Below are 27,921 nucleotides of genomic sequence, written 5' to 3'. Positions count from 1 at the left end.
ACCTCTTTCCAAATGTAATACAGACAAGAAACTACAATCGACTAAAACAGTTTTTTTTTCCTCCCAAAATGAAACGTGCTGTATTTTCTTTTTAAATTACATCCTGAAGTGAAGCACAGCAGCTGTAAGCTCAGCTCAGATATATGGAAACACATTCATGCCAATATCTGAAAGGAAATACTTTTGACAAAAACTACAGATTTTGTTTATTCCTATTTATGTCCAGAGATCAAGGATTCACCATGTAGAGTTCATTATGTACAAAGTTTAAGGATCCAGTGACCAAATTCATATTTATTTACTTTAAGACTCAATAAAATGTTAAATTTCAATTCAATTTAATCGGCTTATAAAGTGCCAAATCACAACAAAATCTAAATATACTAAAACAAATACATCACAATTGTACACATATCAAATTGTGGTATGTGTACAATTGTGACGTATTTGTTTTAGTACATTTAGTCATGGACATGAATATTGTTATTTTGATATGAAACAGGATAACAAATGACCTGCCAGTGGTTTTATATTTGATTTCATTAGTGTGTTTTAGTTGAAATTTATATTTTCAAATTTATGCAGTGTTCATTTACATTTTCAAATAAAACTGTGCTTTTAAGCGGCTTTTGAATTCATTTTTGGGTTTCACATATACCATGCAATTAATCATGATTAATCACAGAAAGTCACTGAGTTAATGCGATTAAGATTTTTTATGTTTGCCCACCCCTAATTTTCAGATGTTGTTTTACAAACTCAAGAGGCTTTATGTGGATAATTTTTCTTCAGGATGTGATGAATTCCACTGAAATGAACAGGTAAGACTTTATATTTGCTCGGTGTGTGACTTTACTCTGCATGAGGACTGCAGCTTTCAGCCAATCAATGGACAGCATTGATAGGTGTATTTCGATTTATGAGTAAAGTGCATGAAAGCCTGTAAAAATCCATAAATTAGACGCAACATTGTTTAAACCGCAGTGATTAAAATGTATGAAAAAAGTAGCGGCTTATAGTCCGGAAATTACAGAGTGTGTGCGTGGAAATCCCCCATTGAGAGGTTGACATCATGCTGCTGTAAAGGGGTATTGGTTTTATGATTATAAGTATGTACAAGTAAAGAATACAGTATCTGGCCGATACCTGATACTGGTATCGGGATCGGTGCATCCCTAATTATAATAACAATAATAATAATAATAATAAAAATAATAATAATAATTAATAATTATGTAATGGCTGAGTGAATCCTTGTCATTTTATTGGTGCTTTGTATGTCACGTGACATGGATTATTCATCCCATTTGTTTTGCATTGCATTTAGTGTGCAAATATGGTTCCATACGTTTTGTATCACACACGCTGCATTACCCACCCACTCACACACTAGTGGGGGCAGCGTTTAGCTAAACATGGCAGAGTTTGTTTTGCTGACGGATGACGATTTGATTGAGCTAATTGACGGTGCTAATTCTTCTAACAGACACACACACACACACACACAAATCCACTATGTCATATGCCGTCTGGATGCACGAAGAGTGTTGGGAAGGTGTCGTAGCACGGACCCACAACAGGGGGCGCAAATGAACGGACAATGAGTAAGCCAAAAGGTAACAATTTACTGTTGTGACAATACACAACTAAATACACAGAAATTGCAAAGTCAATTAACACCAGGTGACATGTGGGCAGGCTCGAAGATAGAAGACCCCGACGAGAGAGAGGCCGCGTCCCACACGGCCTCCACCACCAACGGTCTGAAGAACACCGGAGCCGCCAAGTCCCGAATCCCCAGGTGACCTCTGTCTTCGGCTGTCGACCCTGGTACTGCTGGCAAAAAGCAGAGACAAGATGAATGAGTGTAAATCCGTACACTCAGTGGTCTACAGTCTGTACACAGTTAGGAGGGAGCACCTCCACCTCCAAATCACACACACTCGTGCAGCTCCTGATCTACCACTTATCTGGGATGGGGTGCGAGGTGAAGCCGTCACTCTCACACCAAACGCCAATCCTCCAGACAAGGCAACACTTCAGGAAAACGGCTGCAACAGAAGTTCAGTTGGTTACACAATGTGTCAGTCAGCAGAGAAATTACCTCTCGGTAGTCGATTTCTCGGCGAGGAGGTGGAGTTGCAGTCCGGCTTTTATGATGGTGATGATGATGATGAACGAGTGACAGCTGGTGCAGGGGATGAATCTCAGCTGTCACTTCTTCTGGGTCTGGCGCCCTCTCGTGCTTGGAGCCCGCACTCCAAGCAGGGCACCCTCTGGTGGTAGTGGGCCAGCAGTACCTCCTCTTCAGCGGCACACATAACAGGACGCCCCCCTCACCTGGCTTGTCCGGGTGTCTTCTGTAGAAATCGGCCAGGAGGGCCGGGTCCAGGATGAAGCTCCTCTTCACCCAGGAGCGTTCTTCAGGTCCATACCCCTCCCAGTCCACCAGATATTGGAACCCCCGGCCCTTATGACGGACGTCCAGGAGCCTGCGGACTGTCCAAGCAGGCTCCCCGTCGATGAGCCGGGCAGGAGGCGGCGTAGGTCCAGGTGCACAGAGGGGCGAGGTGTGGTGTGGCTTGATACGGGACACGTGGAATACCGGGTGGATCCGCAGTGAAGCTGGGAGTTGGAGCTTCACTGCGGCTGGGTTGATGATTTTGAGGATTGTGAAGGGTCCGATGTATCTGTCTTTTAACTTGGGGGAGTCCACACAGAGGGGGATGTCCTTCGTTGAGAGCCACACCTCCTGCCCGGGCTGGTACGTGGGGGCCGGGGACCGTCGGCGGTCTGCTTGGGATTTGGCCCTCGTCCGGGCCTTCAACAGGGCAGAGCGGGCGGTCCGCCACACCCGGCGACATTTCCGAAGGTGGGCCTGGACCGAGGGCACACCGACCTCTCCCTCCACCAGCGGGAATAATGGGGGCTGGTACCCCAAACACACCTCAAAAGGGGAGAGGCCGGTAGCAGACGAAACCTGGCTGTTGTGGGCATACTCGATCCAGGCCAGATGGTGACTCCAGGCCGCCGGATGTGCGGAGGTGACACACCGCAGGGCCTGCTCCAACTCCTGGTTGGCCCGCTCTGCCTGGCCGTTGGTCTGGGGGTGGTACCCGGACGAGAGACTCACGGTGGCCCCCAGCTCCTTGCAGAAACTCTTCCACACCTGTGAAGAGAACTGGGGACCACGATCCGAGACGATGTCCGACGGTATCCCATGCAGCCGCAAGACGTGGTGAACCAGGAGGTCTGCTGTCTCCTGGGTCGTCGGGAGCTTCGGGAGGGCCACGAAGTGGGCCGCCTTGGAGAACCGGTCCACTATCGTGAGGATTACGGTGTTGCCCTGGGACGGCGGGAGGCCCGTGATGAAATCCAGGCCGATGTGAGACCAGGGGCGATGAGGCACTGGCAGGGGTTGGAGGAGGCCCGTCGTCCTCCGATGGTCTGCCTTGCCCCTGGCGCAGATGGTACAGGCCTGGATGTAGTCCCGGACGTCGGTTTCCAGGGACGCCCACCAGAAGCGCTGCTGGACTACTGCCACGGTCCTACGCACTCCGGGATGACAGGAGAGCTTGGACCGTGACAGAAGTCCAATACGGCAGGTCTTGCCTCTGGTGGGACGTACAGTCTGTCCTTGGGGCCAGTCCCCGGGTCCGGGCTCCTGGTCAGGGCCTCCCGGACGGTCTTCTCCACGTCCCAGGTAAGGGCGGCCACGACAGTGGACTCGGGGATGATGGTCTCGGTGGGGTTCGACAGCCCCGCTTTGGCTTCTTCTTCGTGCACCCGGGACAAGGCGTCTGATTTTTGGTTCTTGGTCCCGGGGCGATATGTAATCCGGAACTCAAAGCGCCCGAAGAACAGAGACCAGCGGGCTTGCCTGGGGTTCAGCCGCTTGGCGGTCCGGATGTACTCCAGGTTCCGATGGTCAGTGAAAACCGTGAAGGGCAACGAAGCCCCCTCCAGCAGGTGTCTCCACTCTTCAAGAGCCTCCTTCACCGCAAGAAGTTCCCGATTGCCAACGTCATAGTTCCGTTCAGCTAGGGTCAACCTGCGGGAATAAAAGGCACAAGGATGGAGAACTTTATCAGCCTCCACGCTCTGGGACAGCACGGCTCCTATCCCTGAGTCAGAGGCGTCCACTTCTACTACGTACTGGCGATCAGGATCAGGCTGCACCAGAACTGGCGCAGTCGAGAACCGGCGTTTCAACTCCTGGAACGCGGCTTCGCACCGATCCGACCAGGTGAAGGGGACCTTGGTGGAGGTCAGGGCAGTCAGGGGGCTAACTACCTGACTGTAACCTTTGATGAACCTCCTGTAAAAATTTGCAAAGCCGAGGAACTGCTGTAGTTTCCTGCGGCTTGTTGGTTGGGGCCAATCTCTCACCGCCGCAACCTTAGCTGGATCAGGGGCGACGGAGTTGGAGGAGATGATGAACCCCAGGAAGGACAAAGAAGTGCGGTGGAACTCGCACTTCTCGCCCTTCACAAACAGCCGGTTCTCCAACAACCGCTGTAGGACCTGACGTACATGCTGGACATGGGTCTCAGGGTCCGGGGAAAAGATGAGTATGTCGTCCAGATATACGAAGACGAACCGATGCAGGAAGTCCCGCAAGACGTCGTTTACCAAAGCTTGGAACGTCGCGGGGGTGTTAGTGAGGCCGAACGGCATGACCAGGTACTCGAAGTGACCTAACGGGGTGTTGAATGCCGTCTTCCATTCGTCTCCCTTCCGGATCCGAACCAGGTGGTACGCATTTCTAAGATCCAATTTCGTAAAGATTTGGGCTCCATGCAGGGGCAGTGAACACTGAATCCAACAGAGGTAACGGGTATCGGTTGCGAACCGTGATCTCGTTCAGCCCTCTGTAATCAATGCATGGACGGAGTCCGCCGTCTTTCTTGCCCACAAAAAAGAAACCAGCACCCATCAGGGAGGTGGAGTTCCGGATCAGCCCGGCAGCTAAGGAGTCCCGGATGTAGGTCTCCATTGAGTCGCGTTCCGGACGTGAGAGGTTGTACAACCTACTGGACGGGTACTCAACGCCCGGGACTAAATCGATGGCACAATCATACGGTCGGTGCGGAGGAAGAGTGAGCGCCAGATCTTTGCTGAAAACGTCAGCAAGATCATGGTACTCCTCTGGCACCGCCGATAGATTGGGGGGAACTTTGACCTCCTCATTAGCTGTAGTGCCGAGGGGAACCGAGGATCCTAAACACTCCCGGTGGCAGGTTTCGCTCCACTGCGTCACAACCCCGGACGGCCAATCGACCCGGGGATTGTGTTTCACCATCCATGGAAAGCCCACAATCACTCGGGAGGTAGATGGTGTTACATGGAACACTATCTCCTCCCTGTGATTCCCAGATACAACCAAGGTCACTGGTTGTGTCTGATGTGTGATTAATGGAAGAAGAGTGCCATCTAGTGCTCGCACCTGCAATGGTGCCGGCAGAGCCACCAGAGGGAGCCCTACTTCCTTTGCCCATCTGCTGTCCAGCAGATTCCCTTCTGACCCCGTGTCTATTAGTGCTGGGGCGTGAAGGGTTAACTCCTCACAAAGGATTGTTACTGGGATTCGTGTCGATCTGCGGGGTCTTTCCGCGTGTGTGTTATGGCCCACCCTTAGCCCAGATTCTAAGGACGGGCGTTGTAGCTTTGACCGTTCAGGGCAGTCCCTCTGCATGTGCTCACAAGAGCCGCAGACAAAACACTCCCCGCGGGCCAGTCTCCTTTGTCTGTCAGTTAATCTTACTTTGGCCCTGCTCGTGTCCATAGCCTCCTCAGCAGGGGGAGCTGTAGCCCCACGGGGCTCTCTGGCAGTGAAGCGTGGGGACGACGTCGCCTTGTCGGAACTGGAAGGGGGAGGGACGGCTCATACCCGGTCACGCCCCCCTGGCCTGCTCCCGACGATGCTCATTCAAACGGTTGTCTAAGCGTATAACCAAATCGACAAGCCCGTCAAAATCCCGCGGTTCCTCCTTAGCCAGTAGGTGCTCCTTGAGGACCGGTGACAGTCCATTTACGAAGGCGGCGCGGAGCGCAACGTTATTCCAGCCGGACCTCGCTGCCGCGACGCGGAAGTCGACTGCATACTCGGCTGCGCTACGGCGCCCCTGTCTTATCGACAGCAGCACGTTTGAAGCGGTCTCGCCTCTGTTGGGATGATCAAACACTTGTTTGAACTCCCGTACAAACCCAGTATAAGACGTTAGGAGCCGTGAGTTCTGCTCCCAAAGCGCCGTAGCCCATGCGCGTGCCTCTCCTCAAAGCAGATTAATAACATAAGCTACCCGGCTAGCATCTGATGCGTACATGACAGGGCGCTGTGAAAAGACGAGCGAACACTGCATGAGGAAGTCCGCGCACGTCTCGACACAGCCCCCGTACGGTTCCGGAGGGCTTATGTAAGCTTCAGGGGATGGTGGGGGGGTTTGTTGAACGACCAGTGGTACGTCTGATTCAGGCCCAGGACCAGCCAGAGGAGGAGCTGCAGCAGCGCCCTGATCGTGCGCTTCCACCCTGGCGGTGAGAGCCTCCACTCTCCGATTAAGGAGGACATTCTGCTCGGTCACTAAATCCAACCGAGCCGTGAAGGCGGTTAAGATCTGCTGCAGCTCACCCAACACGCCTCCCGCTGACGCCTGCGCTCCTGGCTCTGCCATTGGCCGTTCACGCTCGAGCTGACGCCCCTCGGAATCCATGACGATTGGCCGAGAAATCCTGTTGGGAAGGTGTCGTAGCACGGACCCACAACAGGGGGCGCAAATGAACGGACAATGAGTAAGCCAAAAGGTAACAATTTACTGTTGTGACAATACACAACTAAATACACAGAAATTGCAAAGTCAATTAACACCAGGTGACGTGTGGGCAGGCTCGAAGATAGAAGACCCCGACGAGAGAGAGGCCGCATCCCACACGGCCTCCACCACCAACGGTCTGAAGAACACCGGAGCCGCCAAGTCCCGAATCCCCAGGTGACCTCTGTCTTCGGCTGTCGACCCTGGTACTGCTGGCAAAAAGCAGAGACAAGATGAATGAGTGTAAATCCGTACACTCAGTGGTCTACAGTCTGTACACAGTTAGGAGGGAGCACCTCCACCTCCAAATCACACACACTCGTGCAGCTCCTGATCTACCACTTATCTGGGATGGGGTGCGAGGTGAAGCCGTCACTCTCACACCAAACGCCAATCCTCCAGACAAGGCAACACTTCAGGAAAACGGCTGCAACAGAAGTTCAGTTGGTTACACAATGTGTCAGTCAGCAGAGAAATTACCTCTCGGTAGTCGATTTCTCGGCGAGGAGGTGGAGTTGCAGTCCGGCTTTTATGATGGTGATAATGATGATGAACGAGTGACAGCTGGTGCAGGGGATGAATCTCAGCTGTCACTTCTTCTGGGTCTGGCGCCCTCTCGTGCTTGGAGCCCGCACTCCAAGCAGGGCGCCCTCTGGTGGTAGTGGGCCAGCAGTACCTCCTCTTCAGCGGCCCACATAACAAAGAGCTCTTATGACAAACCTGGACAAATTTTCTCTAGACTGAGGAAGTACATGAATTCATCTTTTTTTTTGGCAGTATCACAGACTATATCGTCAGAATTATTTTTGAACTATGTAACTGTTTTTCCAAGTTAACTGAGAACAATTCTGGACTCCTATTTAAAGGTGTGTTGGACTGTTGACATCAAAGCACCAGTGACACACATCAAAATGTAAGTCCCTTTTCTTTTGTTTAAAAATTAATAAAATGTAAAATGACAAGGATCTATTTTAGTCATTTTATAAAGCAAATAATGAATGTTTTTACATTCTTTCAATGGAACGTATATTTAATTTGGTGAAAGCTGGAATGTTCCAGCTTTCACCTCATGAAATATTCATACCATTGAACTCATAAACATTCATTATTTGTATATTATTATTATTTATATACCACTTTAACACCAACAAAGCACTTCATAAAAATCCCAATAGACCACCACTAGTTAATTGTAAAGTAAGTCCCTTCGGCTGCTCCCTTGTTTGCACTTGGGGTTGCCGCAGCAAATCCAAGGTGGCTCTGCATGTTGAATTGGCACAGGTTTTACCCCGGATGCCCTTCCTGACGCAACTCCACATTACAAGGAGAAATGTGGCAGGGGTGGGATTTGAACACTAAACCTTTTGCACTGAAGCCAAGCGCATTAGCCACTTGGCCACCACCCCTGCCACCACTAGTTAATAATAATTCCAAAAATTAACAAAGGTACTTAAAACAGAATTAAAACACTTAAACAATAAAAAATTCCTATTATCAACAATTGCAGGTAGATGAGAAAATTATGTTTTTACTCTAAATTTTTAAACATTCAATAGAACTTGACTTGTTTCACAGCCACAGTGCACAGAATGCAAAAGATCGACCACCTGGTGATTTCTTCCTAACCTTAGGAACACACAGCAGGCCATCCCTCTGTGATCTCTAGACACACACCGGGCCATATGGCTGAATCAAATGAACCATATAAGATGGAGCACAGCCATGCAACAGCTTTTAAGACAACAACAAAACTTTAAAATTCACCCTCATATGAACAGACAACCAAAGGAGAACTGCCATCTCTGGGGTTATGTGATCAAACTTTCATGAGTGAGGCAAAATGGTCAAATCCTAGAAGGTCAAATGAGATGTTACAGTTGTCACTTTATAACTAAGCTACTTAACATATAATTCTTAGCTGTGACTGTCAGTTTCTCCACTAGCTCTTTAGTTCTTTGTTGCTATTTAGGCATGCCTTATCTCTTAAAGCCACGTCCTCATTTTCGCAAATATGCTTCCTGGAGGTTCATGATCTATAACTGTGATAAACCCGAGTGTTATGTTCACACTTGATCAAAAATGTAATTGAGTGTGTGGTTTGATCGTGTAATATGCCAGATTTATACCATGTGACGTGGAAAGACAACCATAGCATGATGGTAGACACAGTAACATGCCCATATTATAATGTTAGCACAACCGTGTCACTTCTGGAAAACCTCTCAGTGATGTAATGGCAAGGGATTTCCCTGGCATGTCAAAGTTTGTGATGGAAAAAAAGGACATATTAGATGTCTTGAAAATGCTGTCGGTTTAAACAAGACCACAGCACAATGACAGAAAATCTCCCTTCCTGGACCCTGTAAGGTTTTTCAAAGTATGGGCAAGGTTTCAAACTGTGACATTCCAGGATGCATATCCATGAAAGGGAGAGCAGGCTTTTAAAGCTAACCTGGAAAGAAGAGAAGAAGAGGTCAGTGAAGAGCTTGGTGAGACGTAAAGTGATGCTGTCCTTAGTCGACTCGTCTGTTACAAAGATAAACACGACCTGATGGATGCCCAGCAGAGGGATTAGTGTTAAAGTCGACTTAGCCAACCTGAGTAAGGGGACAAGAGATAGAGCACAAAATAAAAGCAGAGAAAGGTCACAGTGCACATACCATACTGCGTACATGAAAAGGTTCATATGATGCAAAATCTTTTGTGTTTTGAGGCATCTTTAACAGTTACATATGTATGGGATTTAATGATGAACATTCACAAAGTACCAGGGTTCTGCCTGTGCATATAAACATTCTCCTGTTATGCTTCTTTTACATGTGCAACAAATATATAATTGCAGTGTTATTACGATATTGTTGCAGGTACCAATCGCTAATGGCGCAGCAGTTTGTGAGTACTGATATCTGTGATCATAAATTTGATATACTTTTGTGGTTTGTCATCCTCTGTTGTTGTTTGGTGTTTTGTCTCTGCCTTTATTGAAGACTGCTGTGGACAATGTGCAACAGTAAGTAATTAGCCTTGCGATTAGTAACTTGAGTCTAGTTTATTGTTAATCAGCACTGAATAACAATAACCCGGCATCCGCTGCAACTTCACTGCGATGTAGCCCATTACCCATGACATAGCTGCTTGTGGATACCTGCACCTGATGGTGCACGCACGCATGCTCACTATATTCACTGACTGACACAGACCTACACACACAACACACTCACCCATTGCCAAATACTGTAATTTATAAGGACACCATCAGGAATATGCGAGTCATAAAAAAAATCATAATTCCACAATTCCAATTCAGGTGAGGTGGAGATAATCTGCTGTTGAAACCCCGAAATCTAGCATCTGAAAGCAAGCAAGAAAAATAGGTGCACAGTCTGGAAGGACTGACCAGTTGTCCTGCCTGGGGGGTTGCCATCGAGGACACAGGGTGGGTCCATTGTGCGGTAGATGTGGTACAGGCACATGCTCCCAGACTTGACATGATTTCTGGAAGATGTGGTGTCATTATTGTCCTCTGCATGGTGATGTCTAGGATACCCATGTTTGTGTCTACAGGAACAATGGAACCACAAACTGTTCGTTTGCACATAGGCTGTCCTTCACTACAGCAAGGAATGGACTATCATCACAACACACACACATCATTGTTCTGTAGTTGATTTGCAAAGAAATAATTGAAGAAAATGTGTACGAAACCAACAGCAATTATAATCCCAAACATTCACAAACTGCTGGACTGAAGATGATTAGCATCTGCGTCAATATTGTGTTGAATTTGCAATCATGTGTGCTAAATAGAAAAAAAACTCCTGCAACATTTATGTCATACCTGTGGCAGAACTATTAGAGACCTAAAACTATTCTTTATTAGATATGTCACTTCAGTGATTAGAGGGTACATTTGAGAAACACACTTAAAGGTGTATAATATGACCCCTACAAATAGGAAAAAATAATGAACTTTTAAGGTATGGACTCACCTGAATTTATAATCGGTGTATCTCATTTGATGTGCTCGCAGTTTCGACACAAGAATTTTAATGATATGGATAAAGATGAGAAAGTTGATCTGTGAAAGGCAAAGACACCGGTGCTCATGGTATTAGAATTAATTGTATCACACACCTAAAATAGATTTTATCATTAAGGGCAAGGTCACACTAATCGCAAGATACCACTGAATGTAACTTAGGAAAATGGAAAGAGATGTAGTTGGAGCCATGTGAACAGCTCCAGCAAGAACAATTCCTCCTGTCCCAGTAAACAGCTCAAACACAGGAATTCCTGTAAGATCCAGACCACTTAGCCAGACGATTAATGTATGGAAAATGCCAGGGCATCTGTGTAAGTGCTCTGACATAAGAACCCTGACTTTTGACACGAGCTCACAAGTGACCTTTTCAAACAGACCACATCTACAGTACAATACAGTGTTTGGCCCCATTTATGGATATGGCAAACTCATGAGTTAGTCACAGCAAAAATTAAAAATAATCTTTAATCCTAAAGCTTTAATCTAAAGTTCCAGATGTCGGGCCTGAATGAGAGATATTATTTAAAATTTCAATATAATACGTATAGTTGTGCTGAGAATTATCAGTAATTACAGACACAAATGAAAATGTTGGATTTTAAGGTAAAATTTTGTCATTACAGTTTAAAGTGTATTTAAAAACAACTGAAATAGCAATAAAGCACTCTGGAAATACATACTAATGATTAACAAAACAGCATAATTTGGAAAAAGGGTCATTTGTCTCGAGAAAACAAAAAGACAAATTGGTATGGTGTGAATTACCATGACTGCCAGCAGTATTGGGGAGCGGATGATCCACCAGTAATTCATATTTATATTTTGGCCCCAGCATCTGTGGGGGGAAAAAACACAGGAAGAAATAAAAGATTTTTTCAGCTTTACAATACAATATAACATGTTTGAAGTTTGATAAATGACGCATGACGTGTAAATTGAAAGAGCACACAAAAAACATAGCTCGTCTCAAAGTGCAGCAATGTGGTTTCTTCTACATTTAGAAGATAAAATAGGTTTTGCAAAAAGAAAACAAACAACAACAGAAACAACAAAAAGTCAACTCCTTATGTGATAATTGATCACATTGTAGCTGCAGCATAGAAAAAAATTGTAGGATGGCGTAGAAGCGTGTGGAAAAACATACAGAGAGGAGAAGCAGTGAAAACTTACTCTTGATTTTCATACAGGTATTTCACTATCACCCAGGGCACAAGGAATATTAATGGGGTACCTGAGAAGAAAGAAGAGTCGTCTTTATACACACAGTCATTTTGCGCATTATAGTTAAAGCCTTTGACATATAGGACCTCTGACTTTACATTTTAAAAGAAAACATCATGAGCCATAATTGAGGACTTTACTACAGATCAGCTCACCCCAGCCAATGCACAGGTAGATGTTGAAGTAGTTCCTCTCAGTGAACACAGTGATGACAAGAAGGTTGTGGAGATAGATGCCTTCTACCAGCAACCAGTAGCTATTGGCCATGATGCTGTACTGCATCATTACCACAGCCAGGCGGCAGCTAACCGTTATCTACAAGAGAATGTTTTGGTAAATATAGAGAATGTTCACAAAACTGAAATACTCTGGAGCAGTATGTGTATCTACAGATCCTTAAGAGATGATCTGCCATCAGTCTGACAGTCTGCAGTGTCCATTATTAAGATGAGGCCTCATTAAGGCTGAAGTCTCACACAACATTAATATCTAAAGGAAGGAAATCTGGAGGTATCTGTGAAGATGGTGATGATGACGACACATAAGAACACCAACCTGGACAATCCCCTCCATTTTCATTTTATTAAATGGAACTTTAGTAACACACACATATAGGTGTAAGACGGAACCCTTCAGACATTATACTGATCTCACTGACACTTAGTACAAGTGTCCTTTGGACTGTTTCCTTACAGGTACAAACATTTACAGTAATTCCTCTGGGAAATATTATCTTGTCTAATTTGATAGTCAGTTTTTTTTTTTTTGAACATGCAGTCAGGGTTAGGGTTAAGGTGAAGGTCTGATTGATAGTTTTCATCAAGTTAGACAATACAAAACAAAACTATGTGAAACTGAGTCCTGAAAACACTTAAAATGTTATAATTAACATATTCAAAATAATAACATTAGAATGGGTCCAAAAGGTTATTATTAGAACTGTGAATCTACCAAACACTGGACATGTAATGGGCTTTATTAGAGGTTTGAGTATACTCCCACAGTGTGAGCAAGTGAGTGCTCCTGCAGGGACCATTGGAAACTTATACCATAGGTGCCCCCGGGAAACAGAAACATTGATTTTGGGGTTGTTTGGTGCATTTCTTGCAATCATGATCATTCTTCAATAATAAAGGATATACACTTGATACTTACATCATAGGTACTACTGACCTCATTGTTGACCAGCAGCTCGACTGGTGAAAAGGATGCGCTGGAAAAGCCCTGCTCCTGCTCACTGCTGATGTCTTGTGACGTGATGTTGGCTTCCAACAAAGCGTCTTTGATGAGGATAGACAGGGCTCGCAGGATGAAGGAGGCAAACAAATTCATATGGATGTTGTTCCTCATGCAGTGTAATTTTCTGATGAATGAGAAGCAACACTGGTTCATGAAGTAATTAATTACCTTAGTCATCCAATATCAACTGAACTGTAACTGCAGTACTCCTTTCTGCCAACTTGCGTTTATTTCCCTACACACTGTGTCTGATGCAGAATGTATTCCAGAAATCAATTGGAATTAGTGTTATTATTATTTTAGATGTCATTCTCACTGCAGCTGTGAAAAATTAACTGGCACACTATTTGACAAGAAAAATTACATTCATTTTGGCCATTTGTCATCATATAATGATGCACTTCATAAATACAGATTCATTATATGTTCTCTGACTTCAATTAAATCATGTTTTACCAATTCATGCAAGCAGCACAAGTGATGCAAATAACATTAAGATAAACATCGATCAGTTATGCATTTGCCATTAGTGAGAAAAACAAACATAAATCCTTACTGATATTATTCACCATTTTGTTATCATAAAATGTAGTTTAAAATTACATTACCATAGCCAACATGCACTCTAAGAAATGAAACACAGGGGTTTTAAATGTAATTAATACAATTATTTTCAATATACTTGCAATTGTTAATTTTATGGATTTAAGTAATAATGTTTCATTTGATTTAATTAATTTCAACTACAATATAGTTTTGCACTTGACAATGTTATGTGGAAAAAGTTACCTTAACTTTATCAATTAAATTTGTTTTATTTCTTAGAGTGTGGAACATACTCCTGCAGGATACTTGCTTCAACGACTTGTAAATCAAACTGCACCGCAAGCACTAGATGATTTATTTGATTAAATACTATCCTGATACAAAGCCATCAATTCATTTTAAGCAATTAGCATAAAGTTGTGTCTCTGGATTCATCTTTCCGGTGGGGAGGTTAAGACAGTGATGAAGTGATACAAAAGAATGGGGCGATATACAGAATTCTTAACCTGCTGCACTATAAAATGGAATTTTTCCTGATTGATTTTTATGTATTTATTTAGTTTTTGCTTAATATTCTACAAATTCAAATTACAAAAAGTTGGGACAGTATGAAAAATGAAAAAGAAAAAAACACAGTGACTCTTACATTGTTTTAATGATCATTTTCTCACCCCGATCCCCCTCAGTTTAGTTGTACTGCATAATGTGTGTTGTATTTGTATTTTCTTTGGCACATTTTCACCTTTTCTTTGCCTTTAACCAAAATTTATATCACAACCTACATGGTTGTTTGATAAGATTATTAACCACAAGAGCCATCATCATTTTCAGATTTTTGGCTTAGTAGTTAGCACTGTTGCCTCATAGCAAGAAGGTCATGGGATCAATGCTCATTTTGCATGTTTGCGTGGGTTCTCTCTGGGTGCTCCGGCTTCCTCCCACATCCAAAGACATGCAGGTTAGGTAGACTAGAAACTTCAAATTGTCAATAGGTGTGAACGTGTTTGTTTGTCTATATGTGGCCCTGTGACAGACTGGTGTCCTGTTTAGGGTGTACCTTGCCTCAGAACCTGTGACTGCTGGGATAGGCTCCAGCCCCCCATGACCCTTCATTGGAGTAAGTGGTTGAAGATGAGTGAGTGTATGAGTGTTTTCCCTCATCCTAACTGACCTGGTTTTAAAGCTAGAACCCCAAACAGACCCAGTAATGCCAAGCTTAGACATTACTTTAAAAAAGACATTCACATTCCACTTTAGTTATGCCGAAAAGTTAAATAAACTAAACCTATCTTTATATGGCTTATCAATAAAACTTAGACCACAACTATAGTAAAATTTAGGCCCAGAGTAATACTGATTTAAACATTTTAGTTGTTAAAATTATTATTATTATTGTAAGTTGTAGTAGCAGTACTATGAAAAATGTCTTGAAAAGTGGACCGTTAACCAAGGGGTGTTGTGGAGGGCATATCGCCCCACAACACTCCGTCTGGATTCATCCCTGATCTGCAGTTTCTGAGCAGGAACAATCAAGAATTTCTGTGTTTATGTGGAAAGTGTGACCTGATTGAGAGGTAAAAGGTTTTATCAGTGCATTTAAATCATGTCATCCTCAGAAAAAGAATTTTAGGTGTATTCTGGGTTAAAACAAAAAACAAACAAACCAAAATAACGTTAGTGCTTGTTGTAATACGTCATGGGACTGCAACTGTTTTTAGTTTAACCACAGCAAGGACACTCAAAAACACTCAGAGCAGACTTTGAAAGAAAAGTTAGAAAATATGTTTGTAATTTTCTGCATTTTCTTTTACACAATTTAGACCAACCTGAAGGATATGAGGATACCAAGGGCCAACACCAAAGCCACAAGAGATAAAGAATATCCAACAGTGTACATGATTCGAATGTGCCCGTAGTATTGCTGCAAAATAAAACAAGCACAAGCAGTTCAATTTTTTTGTCTTTACTTTGCAATAAATTAAATACATTAGGAATGAGAAATGGGTGATATGTGACAGGGTCCAGTAGGTCTGCTTCCACCACCAGAACTGAAACTACTTCCCAGTTTACAGGAATGGCCCCGTGAATGGCCTTCTGAGACACTGCGAGTTAATTGCTGTGAATACCCCACTGGGCTCATGCAGTTATGCATGCAGTGATGTAATAATTCTGCAATAGTTTTGGTTGCAATGTAGATTTGCACATTCCTCCTTGAGGACTTGAATTCTTGCTGAACGTCACCTTTTGAGAAGAAAGCCAACAATGCCTGTACCTCCTCATGGTCCATCTGTCATCTCTCCTATTCTGTTTTGGTTCTTTTACACTTGCTTGTTTCGCTAGTCTGGCTTGGTCCTTGTGAATCGACTTCACCTGCGTAAGTTAACAATCAATCAGTGTTAAGCCCCACCTAACAGTTTTTCAAAGCTGCGCTGAAGTAGGTACCCCAGAACAGGGACTTATCTTGCCCCTAATAAAGGCCCAACAATCTCTTTTCAGGGCGGTCCCTGTGGTGGAGACAATCACAAAGGCCTTGGACCCCTTAAAATGACCCGCGGGTTCAGCAGTGGAAATGGGCTTGTGGTCATACAATTTGTTTGTTAAGTCCTTTTACTTGTAGACAAAATGTCTACATCAGTCTAAGTTCATTCTTACCAGAGTTGGATCATTGGAGTCACACTCACTGGTATTCTTTATATTTGTCCACTGACCATTTGGATCACATTCCTGATACACTGTACCATGCTGAACTACAACACACAGACACACACTCCAGTTAGAATTGTGAGATGTCTTCCTATGCAGAACAACGAGTTCAATTAGACATCTCCTTACTTTTATGGTGCCATGGGAGGTACCATGGACATGGCACACGGACCGTGGTGTTGGGGAGTCCATCAGGCCAACAGGCATAATCGTCAAAAGACCTGTTGCACATGAGACCTGCAGAAATAAAACATAAAATATGATTTCATATTTGTCTAAAGTGGACTAATGGAAACCAGTAGCATGGCATCTTTGAAGTTGTGACACTGTTGGCCATTATTGCATCTACAGAACTCATTCTAATGCCACCTATTGCCAGTCTTCAACTTATACCACCGCATTTACCTTTTCAATAGTGACTGTAAAAACAGAGGCAGATGTTGGTATGTATGGCTCATGGATACTTGTGTGGTGTGATTTTTCTTTGAATGTAGGAAAGTGTTTGGAGCACTGATGCTTTCTGTCATTTTCATATACTCCTCAGTCCCATAAAGAAAAAATAAATAAAACATGCTTGCAGCCTACTCTACAAAATGACTGAAGAGCAGAAATTGGCATGTTAAGCACTAATATCATGAAAACGGGAAATGTTTTAGGCCCCTTGTTCAGGAGAAAATTGGAGCGAGTTTTCTCTCAGAAAAAGCAGAGTGTGTGTGCATGTGTGTTTGTGAGTGCAGCAAACAGAGTGCGAGCACCGTGATTACAAAATAGGAGCAGGGAGAGGACATTGCTTTTGTTCTGGTGACAGGTTCATCTAATCCCACCCTGCTGAGTGTTTAACCCAAGATAAGGGCAAATATTTTATTTTATCATGGATATATAGCTATGGGAAAAGAGAATTTTATTATATACACAACACTTTCAGGTCTTATATCAGGACACTTAGGACGATTTAGACAGAAAACCTTATTGTAAGGCAATAATATCTGGCTGTAATGGGACTGTAAAGTTAAAATTGTTGTACTAGAGTGCAAACAATCACACACATTGCACACATATAGAATAATCTAATAGAATTATTATTTTCTATCATATATTATTCAATTCCTCTGCAGGGATTTAAAAAAGTTTTTATGTTATTTGCCCTTCCAGAAGCGCTATCCATGGTTCTGATCACGAAATGGACTTCGAAATATACATCAATGAGTGGACAGATAATCAGACCAGCATTTCTGCCCTACAGCATCCAGGTACCAAATAAACCAGTCACCATAGAAACAACAGGTTTAAATGCCATATAGGCTGTGTGCAACCTCTGCAGATGGCCTGGAAAATATCACAAGTTCTCACAAACACGGAGATAGATCCACATGTACAATGCACAAACTGCAATGGGATTTAATGAGAGAAACCATGACTAAGGCATGCAGAGAATAAAAAAGACAAAGAAAGAAGGCATGGCTTTAATAATGCTCATAAAATAAATACTGAACAAATTAAACTGGCCAAACAAACAATGGTAAACAGTCCATATAATAAATGTGCTCCAAGAAATCATGGAAGACAAGGAAACAGACAAGTCAAGTCTACAGTCGAGCTGCAACTGGTCAAACTGCATATACGAGGTCTGTCAATAAAGCAACGGCCCTTTTTATTTTTTTTCAAAAACTATATGGATTTCATTCATATGTTTTTACGTCAGACATGCATGAACCCTCGTGCACATGCGTGAGTTTTTCCACGCCTGTTGGTGACGTCATTCGCCTGTGAGCACTCCTTGTGGGAGGAGTCGTCCAGCCCCTCGTCGGAATTCCTTTGTCTGAGAAGTTGCTGAGAGACTGGCGCTTTGTTTGATCAAAATTTTTTCTAAACCTGTGAGACACATCGAAGTGGACACGGTTCGAAAAATTAAGCTGGTTTTCAGTGAAAATTTTAACGGCTGATGAGAGATTTTGAGGTGATTCTGTCGCTTTAAGGACTTCCCACGGTGCGAGACGTCGCTCAGCGCTCTCAGGCGCCGTCGTCAGCCTGTTCAAGCTGAAAACCTCCACATTTCAGGCTCTATTGATCCAGGACGTCGTGAGAGAACAGAGAAGTTTCAGAAGAAGTCGGTTTCAGCATTTTATCCGGATATTCCACTGTTAAAGGAGATTTTTTTAATGAAAGACGTGCGGACGGGTCCGCGCGTCACGCGACGCTCCGCCACAGGAAAAACACCTCTGTTGAAAGCCTTAAGGACAAGTTGGAACATGTCCTGCTGTTAAACAATTTCTCATATACTCACTCCACTGAAAGCCATCAAAAGCCACCTGGATTTTACAAATGGTTATCAACACGGAGGTGTTTTTCCTGTGCCGCCGCACCGCGTCGGCTGCGTCCCGACGCGCGGATCCGTCCGCACGTCTTTCATTAAAAAATCTCCTTTAACAGTGGAATATCCGGATAAAATGCTGAAACCGACTTCTTCTGAAACTTCTCTGTTCTCTCACGACGTCCTGGATCAATAGAGCCTGAAATGTGGAGGTTTTCAGCTTGAAACAGGCTGACGACGGCGGCTGAGAGCGCTGAGCGACGTCTCGCACTGTGGGAAGTCCTTAAAGCGACAGAATCACCTCAAAATCTCTCATCAGCCGTTAAAATTTTCACTGAAAACCAGCTTAATTTTTCGAACCGTGTCCACTTCGATGTGTCTCACAGGTTTAGAAAAAATTTTGATCAAACAACGCGCCAGTCTCTCAGCAACTTCTCAGACAAAGGAATTCCGACGAGGGGCTGGACGACTCCTCCCACAAGGAGTGCTCACAGGCGAATGACGTCACCGACAGGCGTGGAAAAACTCACGCATGCGCACGAGGGTTCAAGCATGTCTGACGTAAAAACATATGAATGAAATCCATATAGTTTTTGAAAAAAATTAAAAGGACCGTTACTTTATTGACAGCCCTCGTATGAGGAGAGTGTATAGTGTGAAAATGACAGTGAGCTGTGTGATTGGTTAGATTAGGTGCAGCAAAGTGACTGAGAAACACAGTCAGCCAGAAAATGAACTGGTAGACAGAAAAAAGTCTACAACAATCAGAGATCAGATCAGACTGTGACAGGTTTGGATATTATACCACCGTTACAGAGCGATGCTCATTTCTCCACAAATTAGTCTCCATTCAACTGAAGCCCCATTTTCTCACCTTCAAGTACATGCATCCCAGAAGGTCATCAGTTGGAAAAACCTTAGAGAGTCTGAGATGGTCTCCATGGTACCTCGGGATATTCCATCACTGTGCTGTGGACTTGCCTGAAACATGGTGGGATTTTCCAGATGCTTGAAAATTCCTTTTTTTGGTTGTTAATTTTGACATACTTCATGATTCACTTGCATTTTCGCTTTAGCCTGTAATGATGTCATACTTCTCATGACATCACAGGGAGGTTTTCCCTAAGTGTCAAGGTTGTGCTAAAGTTATACTGTTGTCATGTTGTATTTAGGCTACAGCTATTTTTGCTCATCATATGGTATAAGTCTGGTGTATTATGTCATCAAACCCCACACTAGATCATGTTTGTGGGCAAACATGATTTTCACACGTTGGCTTTTAATGGATATAGACTGTGTCCTTCCGAGATGCATATCCATGTAAGTGAGAAAAGGCAAAATACATGCCTGCCTATGAACTGAAAGGTTCAAAGTCTAGGTTACAGATTAGCTCATCATGGGGGGGGTCATTTTGCTGCAGAAGCTCACCGATGCTCGGGGGATCTCGGCTGATGTTATAGATACATTGATCCATGTACAACTTCCAGTTCTTTTTCACCTCATCCAGGCTAATGGCCGGAGACACCTGTGGTAAATAAGAACACAATGTAAAGGTCGCGTTGGGTGAGAGCCTTTTGGGGAACACATAAGTGGAAATGAATTAGAATTAATCTGTTTCACTTGATTTCAAATACATATTGTTATGATGAGAAGATAAAGCTGTGTTCCTCTCTCATGCTCTGCCAGTATGGGAGGACTTCTCAAACAGATGCATTGTTTTACATCTAAAACAACACCCTCCTCTATACGTTAAAATCCAGCGATGAAGGAAACATTCTCTGACTTATCTTTCTAAAAGTAGATGTGTGTGTGTGTGTGTGTGTGTGTGTCTGGACCCACCTGGAAGCTGCAGGAGATAATTAACATCACCAAAAGGATGAACATCCCTTATTCCTGCTGTTGGTGCTGGGAGGGGACACTGCAGGATGAGGAAGGGTTTTCACCTCATAAGGGGGCTTATCTATGCTCGACACATGGCCTGGATGACAGAGAGACACAATCCCTCACTGGTGATTACAAAGACACCAAATACTACCTCTGATCAACTTGGCAGCATGAGAGAATACCAAAACAGGAAAAGGCTGGGCAGCAAACTTCATGTACATAATAGTTCACCTAAGACCAAACTTTGAAGGCACAAAGAGGAAGAAGGAGAGTAAAGTATAAAGAGTGAGGTAATGGTCATGTATCATGGATCTGTTTGAGAGGAGTAAATATCTAACTCTTGCCGACACCCATTTTCATTCTGACCAGTTATTCATATCTCACAAGTTCCAGCTAGGATAAGGCACAGTTAGTTAAGTATATGAAGGACTAGTTTAGATTATTAAAAAAGAAAATAAAAATCCAGGAAAAGCTAACTTATCACTGAGACACTGCTTTGTATTTCTGTACTGATGCTATGAGTCACCTTTGGCTTCTACCATCATTACCACAAAACCTGTCAGTGTTTGGATGAGTGTGCACAAGGGTGTAACAGAGGCCACTCACCTGTGATTGATTCTGCAAAATCCCCACAGAGGTTCATGTGTAGCCGGAGAACGGAACGAAATCTGAAACGTTTCTGCAAAAAACACCTTGACCATGGAAACATTTTTGGCTTAAACGTTTCAAATTCCATTCTGTTCTGATCTTGTGGAAGGCAGTCGGGAAGACGAAGGGGTGGCGCTAATGTGTTGGGAATTTCTCGTGTATTGTATTTACTCACAAAATAAAGACACAATGCATCATCATAGATGTACAGAATGTATGCAGTCATGGTCAGAATTATTAGTGCCCCAATACCTTCTGTACTCTTTCACTCATCATGGCTGGAGTTGAGCCCAACAGTCATAGGGAGTGAGGCAGTGTACACCCTGGACAGGATGCCAGTCTGTCACAGGGTCACATATAGACAGACAAACACATTCACACCCACATGCACACCTACAGCAATTTACGTTTCCAGTTCACCTAACCTGCATGTCTTTGGATGTATTATTATTATTATTATTATTATTAAAATTACAAGTAGTAATAGTATGAAAAATGTCTTCATAAGTGGACCTTTAATCAAGGGGACCTTTAATCAAGGGGTGCTGTGGAGGGCACGTCTCCCTACAACACCTTTTTTCATCTGGATTTACACCTAGCTTGCAGTCTTTGAGCAGGAACAATCAAGAATTTCTGTAATTATATGGAAAGTGCGACCTAACTGAGAGGTAAAAAGGTTTTATGATTGCATTTTACATCATGAGTCTTTTAAACAAAAGAAATGCTTAAAAATATGTTAATAAAACTCTACACTCTGTTCACTGTGTCGTCACCGCACTGAGACACTCAAACAGACAGTTTTTTTTCTTTTTTGCAGAGAGGACGTGGACACTCACTGCCAGGAGGGGACAAAAACAAAAATTTTATATCTTTCATCCAGCCTTGATTTTGCCTAAGGACAGCATCAGTGCAAACGTTGCCTTTTGGCAGCCCAGTTGATGTAAATCTGTCATAGCGACGGAGAACTTTAATTCCTGCAACTCCCTTTCAGATAAATCCAAAATTTGCATCCCCTGGTTTTCCATTTGGCAAAGAACAGGTGAGTATTTAAAAAGTTACACCCTAAACTCATATATTTCCATGCTGTCAACGCAGGATTTAGAGAATAACATCAACCATTTGTTGGGAGTTGAAGTGGAACTAATGGGCATTAAGATACAAAGATAATTTAGGTTTGTATATTCTGCACTTATCACGCAGCTCCTGGTTCCCACAGAACTGCTATTCAATAGTCCCACTCTGGATTCTGACCAGTTATAGTCCTCAAGAGAAGTGCTGTTGAACCCACAGTATCTCTCTGTTCCAGGAAATAATCCATGCATCCGTCCATTTTTTATACCTGCTTACTCCAATTAAGGGTCATGGCGGGGCTGGAGCCTATCCCACCAGTCATATAGCATGGGGGGTACACCCTGGACAGGATGCCAGTCTGACGCAAGGCCAAGAAATAATCTTGAGATTTTATTACTTTTATTCCATGTGACTTTTGAGATCTCTCCTCTTATCTGAATGCATTTCCTTTAGGTCTTTAAATTGTGACATTAATATACACAAATAGTCGACATATTAATCTAATGCAGATATGGAACAATACATTGAACTTGTGTTTTATTGCTTAGGCAGCTGTTGAGCTAAATAGATGCAATTTTAGATAAAATACAAAAGGCGCCATGGACCCATTTGATTGAAAATACAGACAGGTATTCATCTGAATGATGCCAGGTCATCCAACTGTATTTGTGTTAAAAAAAATGGGCAACGTCACAAATGAATGACGCAAATTGTCTGAATTGCTCTGTGTTCAAGTAGATGTTGGGTGACAGAACACAATGGTCACTAACAATTATTATTTTTTGTTGGAGAGTACTTATCTTTCATTTGATTATACTGTCCAACACATACAATTATGAAAAGGAGTATACATGTATGAATGTGTCCAGTGAGAATTACAGGAAAAAAAATTCTGGGGAGTCATTATTTTTTTTCCCTGTTGAATTCAGCAGGAACCCATAATGCAGTATTCCAAATGTACAGTAGTGTTCAGAGTCATAGTAGTGGTATGTGACTAAAAAGATTAATCCAGGTTTTGAGTATATTTCTTATTGTTACATGGGAAACAAGGTACCAGTAGATTCAGTAGATTCTCACAAATCCAACAAGACCAAGCATTCATGATATGCACACTCTTAAGGCTATGAAATTGGACTATTAGTAAAAAAAAAGTAGAAAAGGGGGTGTTCACAATAATAGTAGCATCTGCTGTTGACGCTACAAACTCAAAACTATTATGTTCAAACTGCTTTTTTAGCAATCCTGTGAATCACTAAACTAGTATTTAGTTGTATAACCACAGTTTTTCATGATGTCTTCACATCTGCGAGGCATTAATTTTGTTGGTTTGGAACCAAGATTTTGCTCGTTTACTAGTGTGCTTGGGGTCATTGTCTTGTTGAAACACCCATTTCAAGGGCATGTCCTCTTCAGCATAAGGCAACATGACCTCTTCAATTATTTTGACATATCCAAACTGATCCATGATAACTGGTATGCCATATATAGGCCCAACACCATAGTAGGAGAAACATGCCCATATCATGATGCTTGCACCACCATGCTTCACTGTCTTCACTGTGACTTGAATTCAGAGTTTGGGGATGAAATTGGACTATGAGTAAAAAAGGTAGAAAAGGGGGTGTTCACAATAATAGTAGTGTAGCATTTAGTCAGTGAGTTTGTCAATTTTGTGGAACAAACAGGTGTGAATCAGGTGTCCCCTATTTAAGGATGAAGCCAGCACCTGTTGAACATGCTTTTCTCTTTGAAAGCCTGAGGAAAATGGGATGTTCAAGACACTGTTCAGAAGAACAGCGTAGTTTGATTAAAAAGTTGATTGGAGAGGGGAAAACTTATACGCAGGTGCAACAAATTATAGGCTGTTCATTTACAATGATCTCCAATGCTTTAGAATGGACAAAAAAACCAGAGACATGTGGAAGAAAACAGAAAACAACCACCAAAATGGATAGAAGAATAACCAGCATGGCAAAGGCTCACCCATTGATCAGCTCCAGGATGATCAAAGACAGTCTGGAGTTACCTGTAAGTGGTGTGACAGTTAGAAGACGCCTGTGTGAAGCTAATTTATTTGCAAGAATCCCCCGCAAAGTCCCTCTGTTAAATAAAAGACATGTGCAGAAGAGGTTATAATTTGCCAAAGAACACATCAACTGGCCTAAAGAGAAATGGAGAAATATTTTGTAGACTGATGAGAGCAAAATTGTTCTTTTTGGGTCCAAGGGCCACAGACAGTTTGTGAGATGACCCCCAAACTCTGAATTCAAGCCACAGTTCACAGTGAAGACAGTGAAGCATGGTGTTGCAAGCATCATGATATGGGCATGTTTCTCCTACTATGGTGTTGGGCCTATATATCGCATACCAGGTATCATGGATCAGTTTGGATATGTCAAAATACTTGAAGAGGTCATGTTGCCTTATGCTAAAGAGGACATGCCCTTGAAATGGGTGTTTCAACAAGACAATGACCCCAAGCACACTAGTAACCGAGCAAAATCTTGGTTCCAAACCAACAAAATTAATGCCTCGCAGATGTGAAGAAATCATGAAAAACTGTGGTTATACAACTAAATACTAGTTTAGTGATTCACAGGATTGCTAAAAAAGCAGTTTGAACATAACAGTTTTGAGTTTGTAGCGTCAACAGCAGATGCTACTATTATTGTGAACACCCCCTTTTCTACTTTTTTTTTTACTAATAGCCCAATTTCATAACCTTAAGAGTGTGCATATCATGAATGCTTGGTCTTGTTGGATTTGTGAGAATCTACTGAATCTACTGGTACCTTGTGTCCCATGTAACAATAAGAAATATACTGAAAACCTGGATTAATCTTTTTAGTCACATAGCACTACTATTATTCTGAACACTACTGTATAGATGACACTGAGAGCAAAGCTAAAAGTCTCCTCCATCACCCTTTCTTAAAAAGTTTGCTTTGGCAGTGTTGAAGACGTGTGCACTGCCTTTAAAACATTATCTACCTTTAAACCATTTAGGATATGATGGACAAATGAGTGCATATGTGCAACTCACCCACAGCTCCATGGATTACAGTAATTTAACTAAATAAGTCAAGACATGGTTAATCTGTTATATAATTTAGGGGGATAAGTGTCATGCTGGACATGACAGGACTGGATGAAGCATCACTGTTATGATCAGGTGAAGTAGAGTTCAGAGAAGTCAGGCAGTCATGCAGCAACACGCCCTGAGACACAGCTCCAACATGGACATTCCATCACGAAGAACAATTCTTTGAACCTGACTCGACTAAATCTGTCTATAGCACTTGTGTACATGACCTGCATTAAATTCTCTATCATATGCTTATATAATATTTCTTTGATTCCAAACTTTTTGTGATATGTGTAGTGACAGTAGCTGTTAGAAACGTTAGTGAGGTCTTTTAGAGAACAAGAACAAGCGATCGTTAATATATCATGCGTTTACTGGATCAGCAACTCCCAACATCAATTTTCGCTTATTTCTAATACCGTCTGATGAATGTTTTCTTATGGTAATCTCTGAATACTTTCCAACAGACCACATTTTTAATGTGGCTTTCCCACTTTGCTGGAATGTAGTGCGCAGGAGATTCTTAGCTTTTCATCAAAACTAAACTTGTCTGTATATACTGAGTATGAACTTCACATACCTCATTTTACTGAGCACATTCATGTAAAGATCACTGTTAGGTACAATAAGGTATTTTTGAAGTAGTTTTTAAAACTATTTTAATGACAAGCTCGTTTGAACTTTGGGATATTGAAGCTACAGTCAAAGATGCTAGACACAGTTTCCCACTAATGTTAAAGGTTCCCATATAAATTTTATACAAGTTCCAAACAAGGAAAGGAAAACTCCATTTAATAAATAAACATTTAAAAGTGGACACAGTTTAATAATATAATAATATTCAACATGATTCAGTGGGAGAAGTGGCCCTATTGGTCTGTCTTTGAAATTAGGCACAAAACGTGGAATTATCTGATGTATGCACTGAGTTAATTTGCACAAGGTGCTGCAGGGAGGATTCTAAGTTATTCATTATTCATAGATAGATTACACTTTATGGATTTGCAAAGATTACAGAGGTCTGCAACAATTCACATTAAAATTATTCATCTCTAACTGGCTGTTTTATTGGTGTTTTACAATATCAGTTGCATTAAATTGCTTCATTCATGTTTCCTGTAGCTCATTGCTGGCACAGTTTGCCATGAAGGACAAAGACGCTGTAGGTTTTCTTTGAAATCATTTGCCTCAGCAGGTGGTTTTACCAATTTGCTCCCCTCCCCAAGTCCTGATCATCTGTGAAATCACCTGCTCAGGTTATCAGTAGCGAGACAATCCTGCATCATCTCCTCTCTTCATGCCCACTCCTGTTATACATGATATTCATATCATAAATCATTAATCTAATATTCATTTCAGTTGCAAAGCGAGCTGACTCACATCATCCAGTCATAGTCATCTCTATTTTTTAATTACTATGTTTACATTCACTACCAACTTCAAGTGCTTCAGTGGCAACCGCAGAAACTCCCTCCACCTCCACTTATAGAATGAAACTTTGGTATGGTTAACTTCATTATAAACTGTTCATAGGGTTTGGTATAACCAGCAATTATCTCTCTCAACAGAATCTGTGCTCTTTAACATCTGTGGTATTTAACATCCCTCAAAGAGTAGAGCCATTTCCATCCAATCTAGCTACATAATAATTTGTTGCAAATGGCCATGTACCTGATGAAAGTACCTCTGTCTGAAATTAACTGCATGCATCAGTAGGTGTGCTCATTGACCTCTCTGAGGCTGTCCTCCAAATTTTTGTGGCCTTGTGTGCCCTTATGCTTTTGCAAGCACACTGACTGTGCATGTGCTACAGAAACAAAAGTGTACAAACACAGATGAAAATGTTCCGGCTCTCAAAAGAAAATTGCCCAGGCAATGGGGAGAGATGAAACTGGGTCCGAACAAAGCTAGAATTATATGGGGTGGGTTGTCTGAGGTCAAGAAGAATCTTAAGGGGAAAAAAGTGAGGCAACAAATGGAAATTTGGTTCCCATGTTTTTATAATGAGCTGGTTCTTTGTCTATAATGAAACACAGAGTCCAGTTTCACAAATATCCAAATCTCATATTATGCATGGAACACATCTGCCCAACAAAAACAATAACGTAATATATGCACAACTGTGTGCAACGGGTCGGCAGGCTGCATCAGTGTTTGTTTTGACTTGTGTTCGCTCTTTTCATTGGAGAAGCTCCAAACTCTCACTAGTACATGGAGCCAGACATGTTGTGCACATACAGCAGGTGGGGAGCATTTGTTGTAGTATCCTACCATTTGTGACATTAACATCTTTACTTCTGGCATTAGGAACTACATGCATAATTTGCTGAGTAACAGTGAAGTTTCATTGTTATGAAAC

At 42.6% G+C, this 27,921-nt stretch overlaps 1 protein-coding gene across 2 annotated transcripts in view; it reads right to left on the bottom strand.

Annotated features, from left to right (window-relative positions):
* The window catches only part of gcgra (glucagon receptor a), a 114,706-nt gene that overhangs the window by 3,674 nt on the left and 83,111 nt on the right, over positions 1-27,921 (bottom strand). Inside the window, exons 1-12 of one of the 2 annotated variants that reach the window (XM_034190103.1) lie at positions 21,365-21,401; positions 20,714-20,852; positions 20,303-20,399; positions 16,693-16,800; positions 16,513-16,607; positions 15,687-15,781; positions 13,249-13,438; positions 12,231-12,390; positions 12,025-12,085; positions 11,620-11,689; positions 10,802-10,890; positions 9,265-9,409 (exon numbers count right to left, since the gene is read on the bottom strand). In XM_034190103.1, coding sequence (XP_034045994.1) covers positions 9,265-9,409; positions 10,802-10,890; positions 11,620-11,689; positions 12,025-12,085; positions 12,231-12,390; positions 13,249-13,438; positions 15,687-15,781; positions 16,513-16,607; positions 16,693-16,800; positions 20,303-20,399; positions 20,714-20,758 — 1,155 coding nt within the window. In that variant the 5' untranslated portion in view covers positions 20,759-20,852; positions 21,365-21,401. Of the gene's footprint in view, positions 1-9,264; positions 9,410-10,801; positions 10,891-11,619; positions 11,690-12,024; positions 12,086-12,230; positions 12,391-13,248; positions 13,439-15,686; positions 15,782-16,512; positions 16,608-16,692; positions 16,801-20,302; positions 20,400-20,713; positions 20,853-21,364; positions 21,402-27,921 lie in introns of those variants that run through there. The other variant, XM_034190102.1, reaches the window with a different exon arrangement.

This window comes from Thalassophryne amazonica, chromosome 16 (assembly GCF_902500255.1).
Source record: "Thalassophryne amazonica chromosome 16, fThaAma1.1, whole genome shotgun sequence".
NCBI classification, from domain to species: Eukaryota; Metazoa; Chordata; class Actinopteri; order Batrachoidiformes; family Batrachoididae; genus Thalassophryne; species Thalassophryne amazonica.
This window is presented reverse-complemented; position numbering and strand designations above follow the sequence as displayed.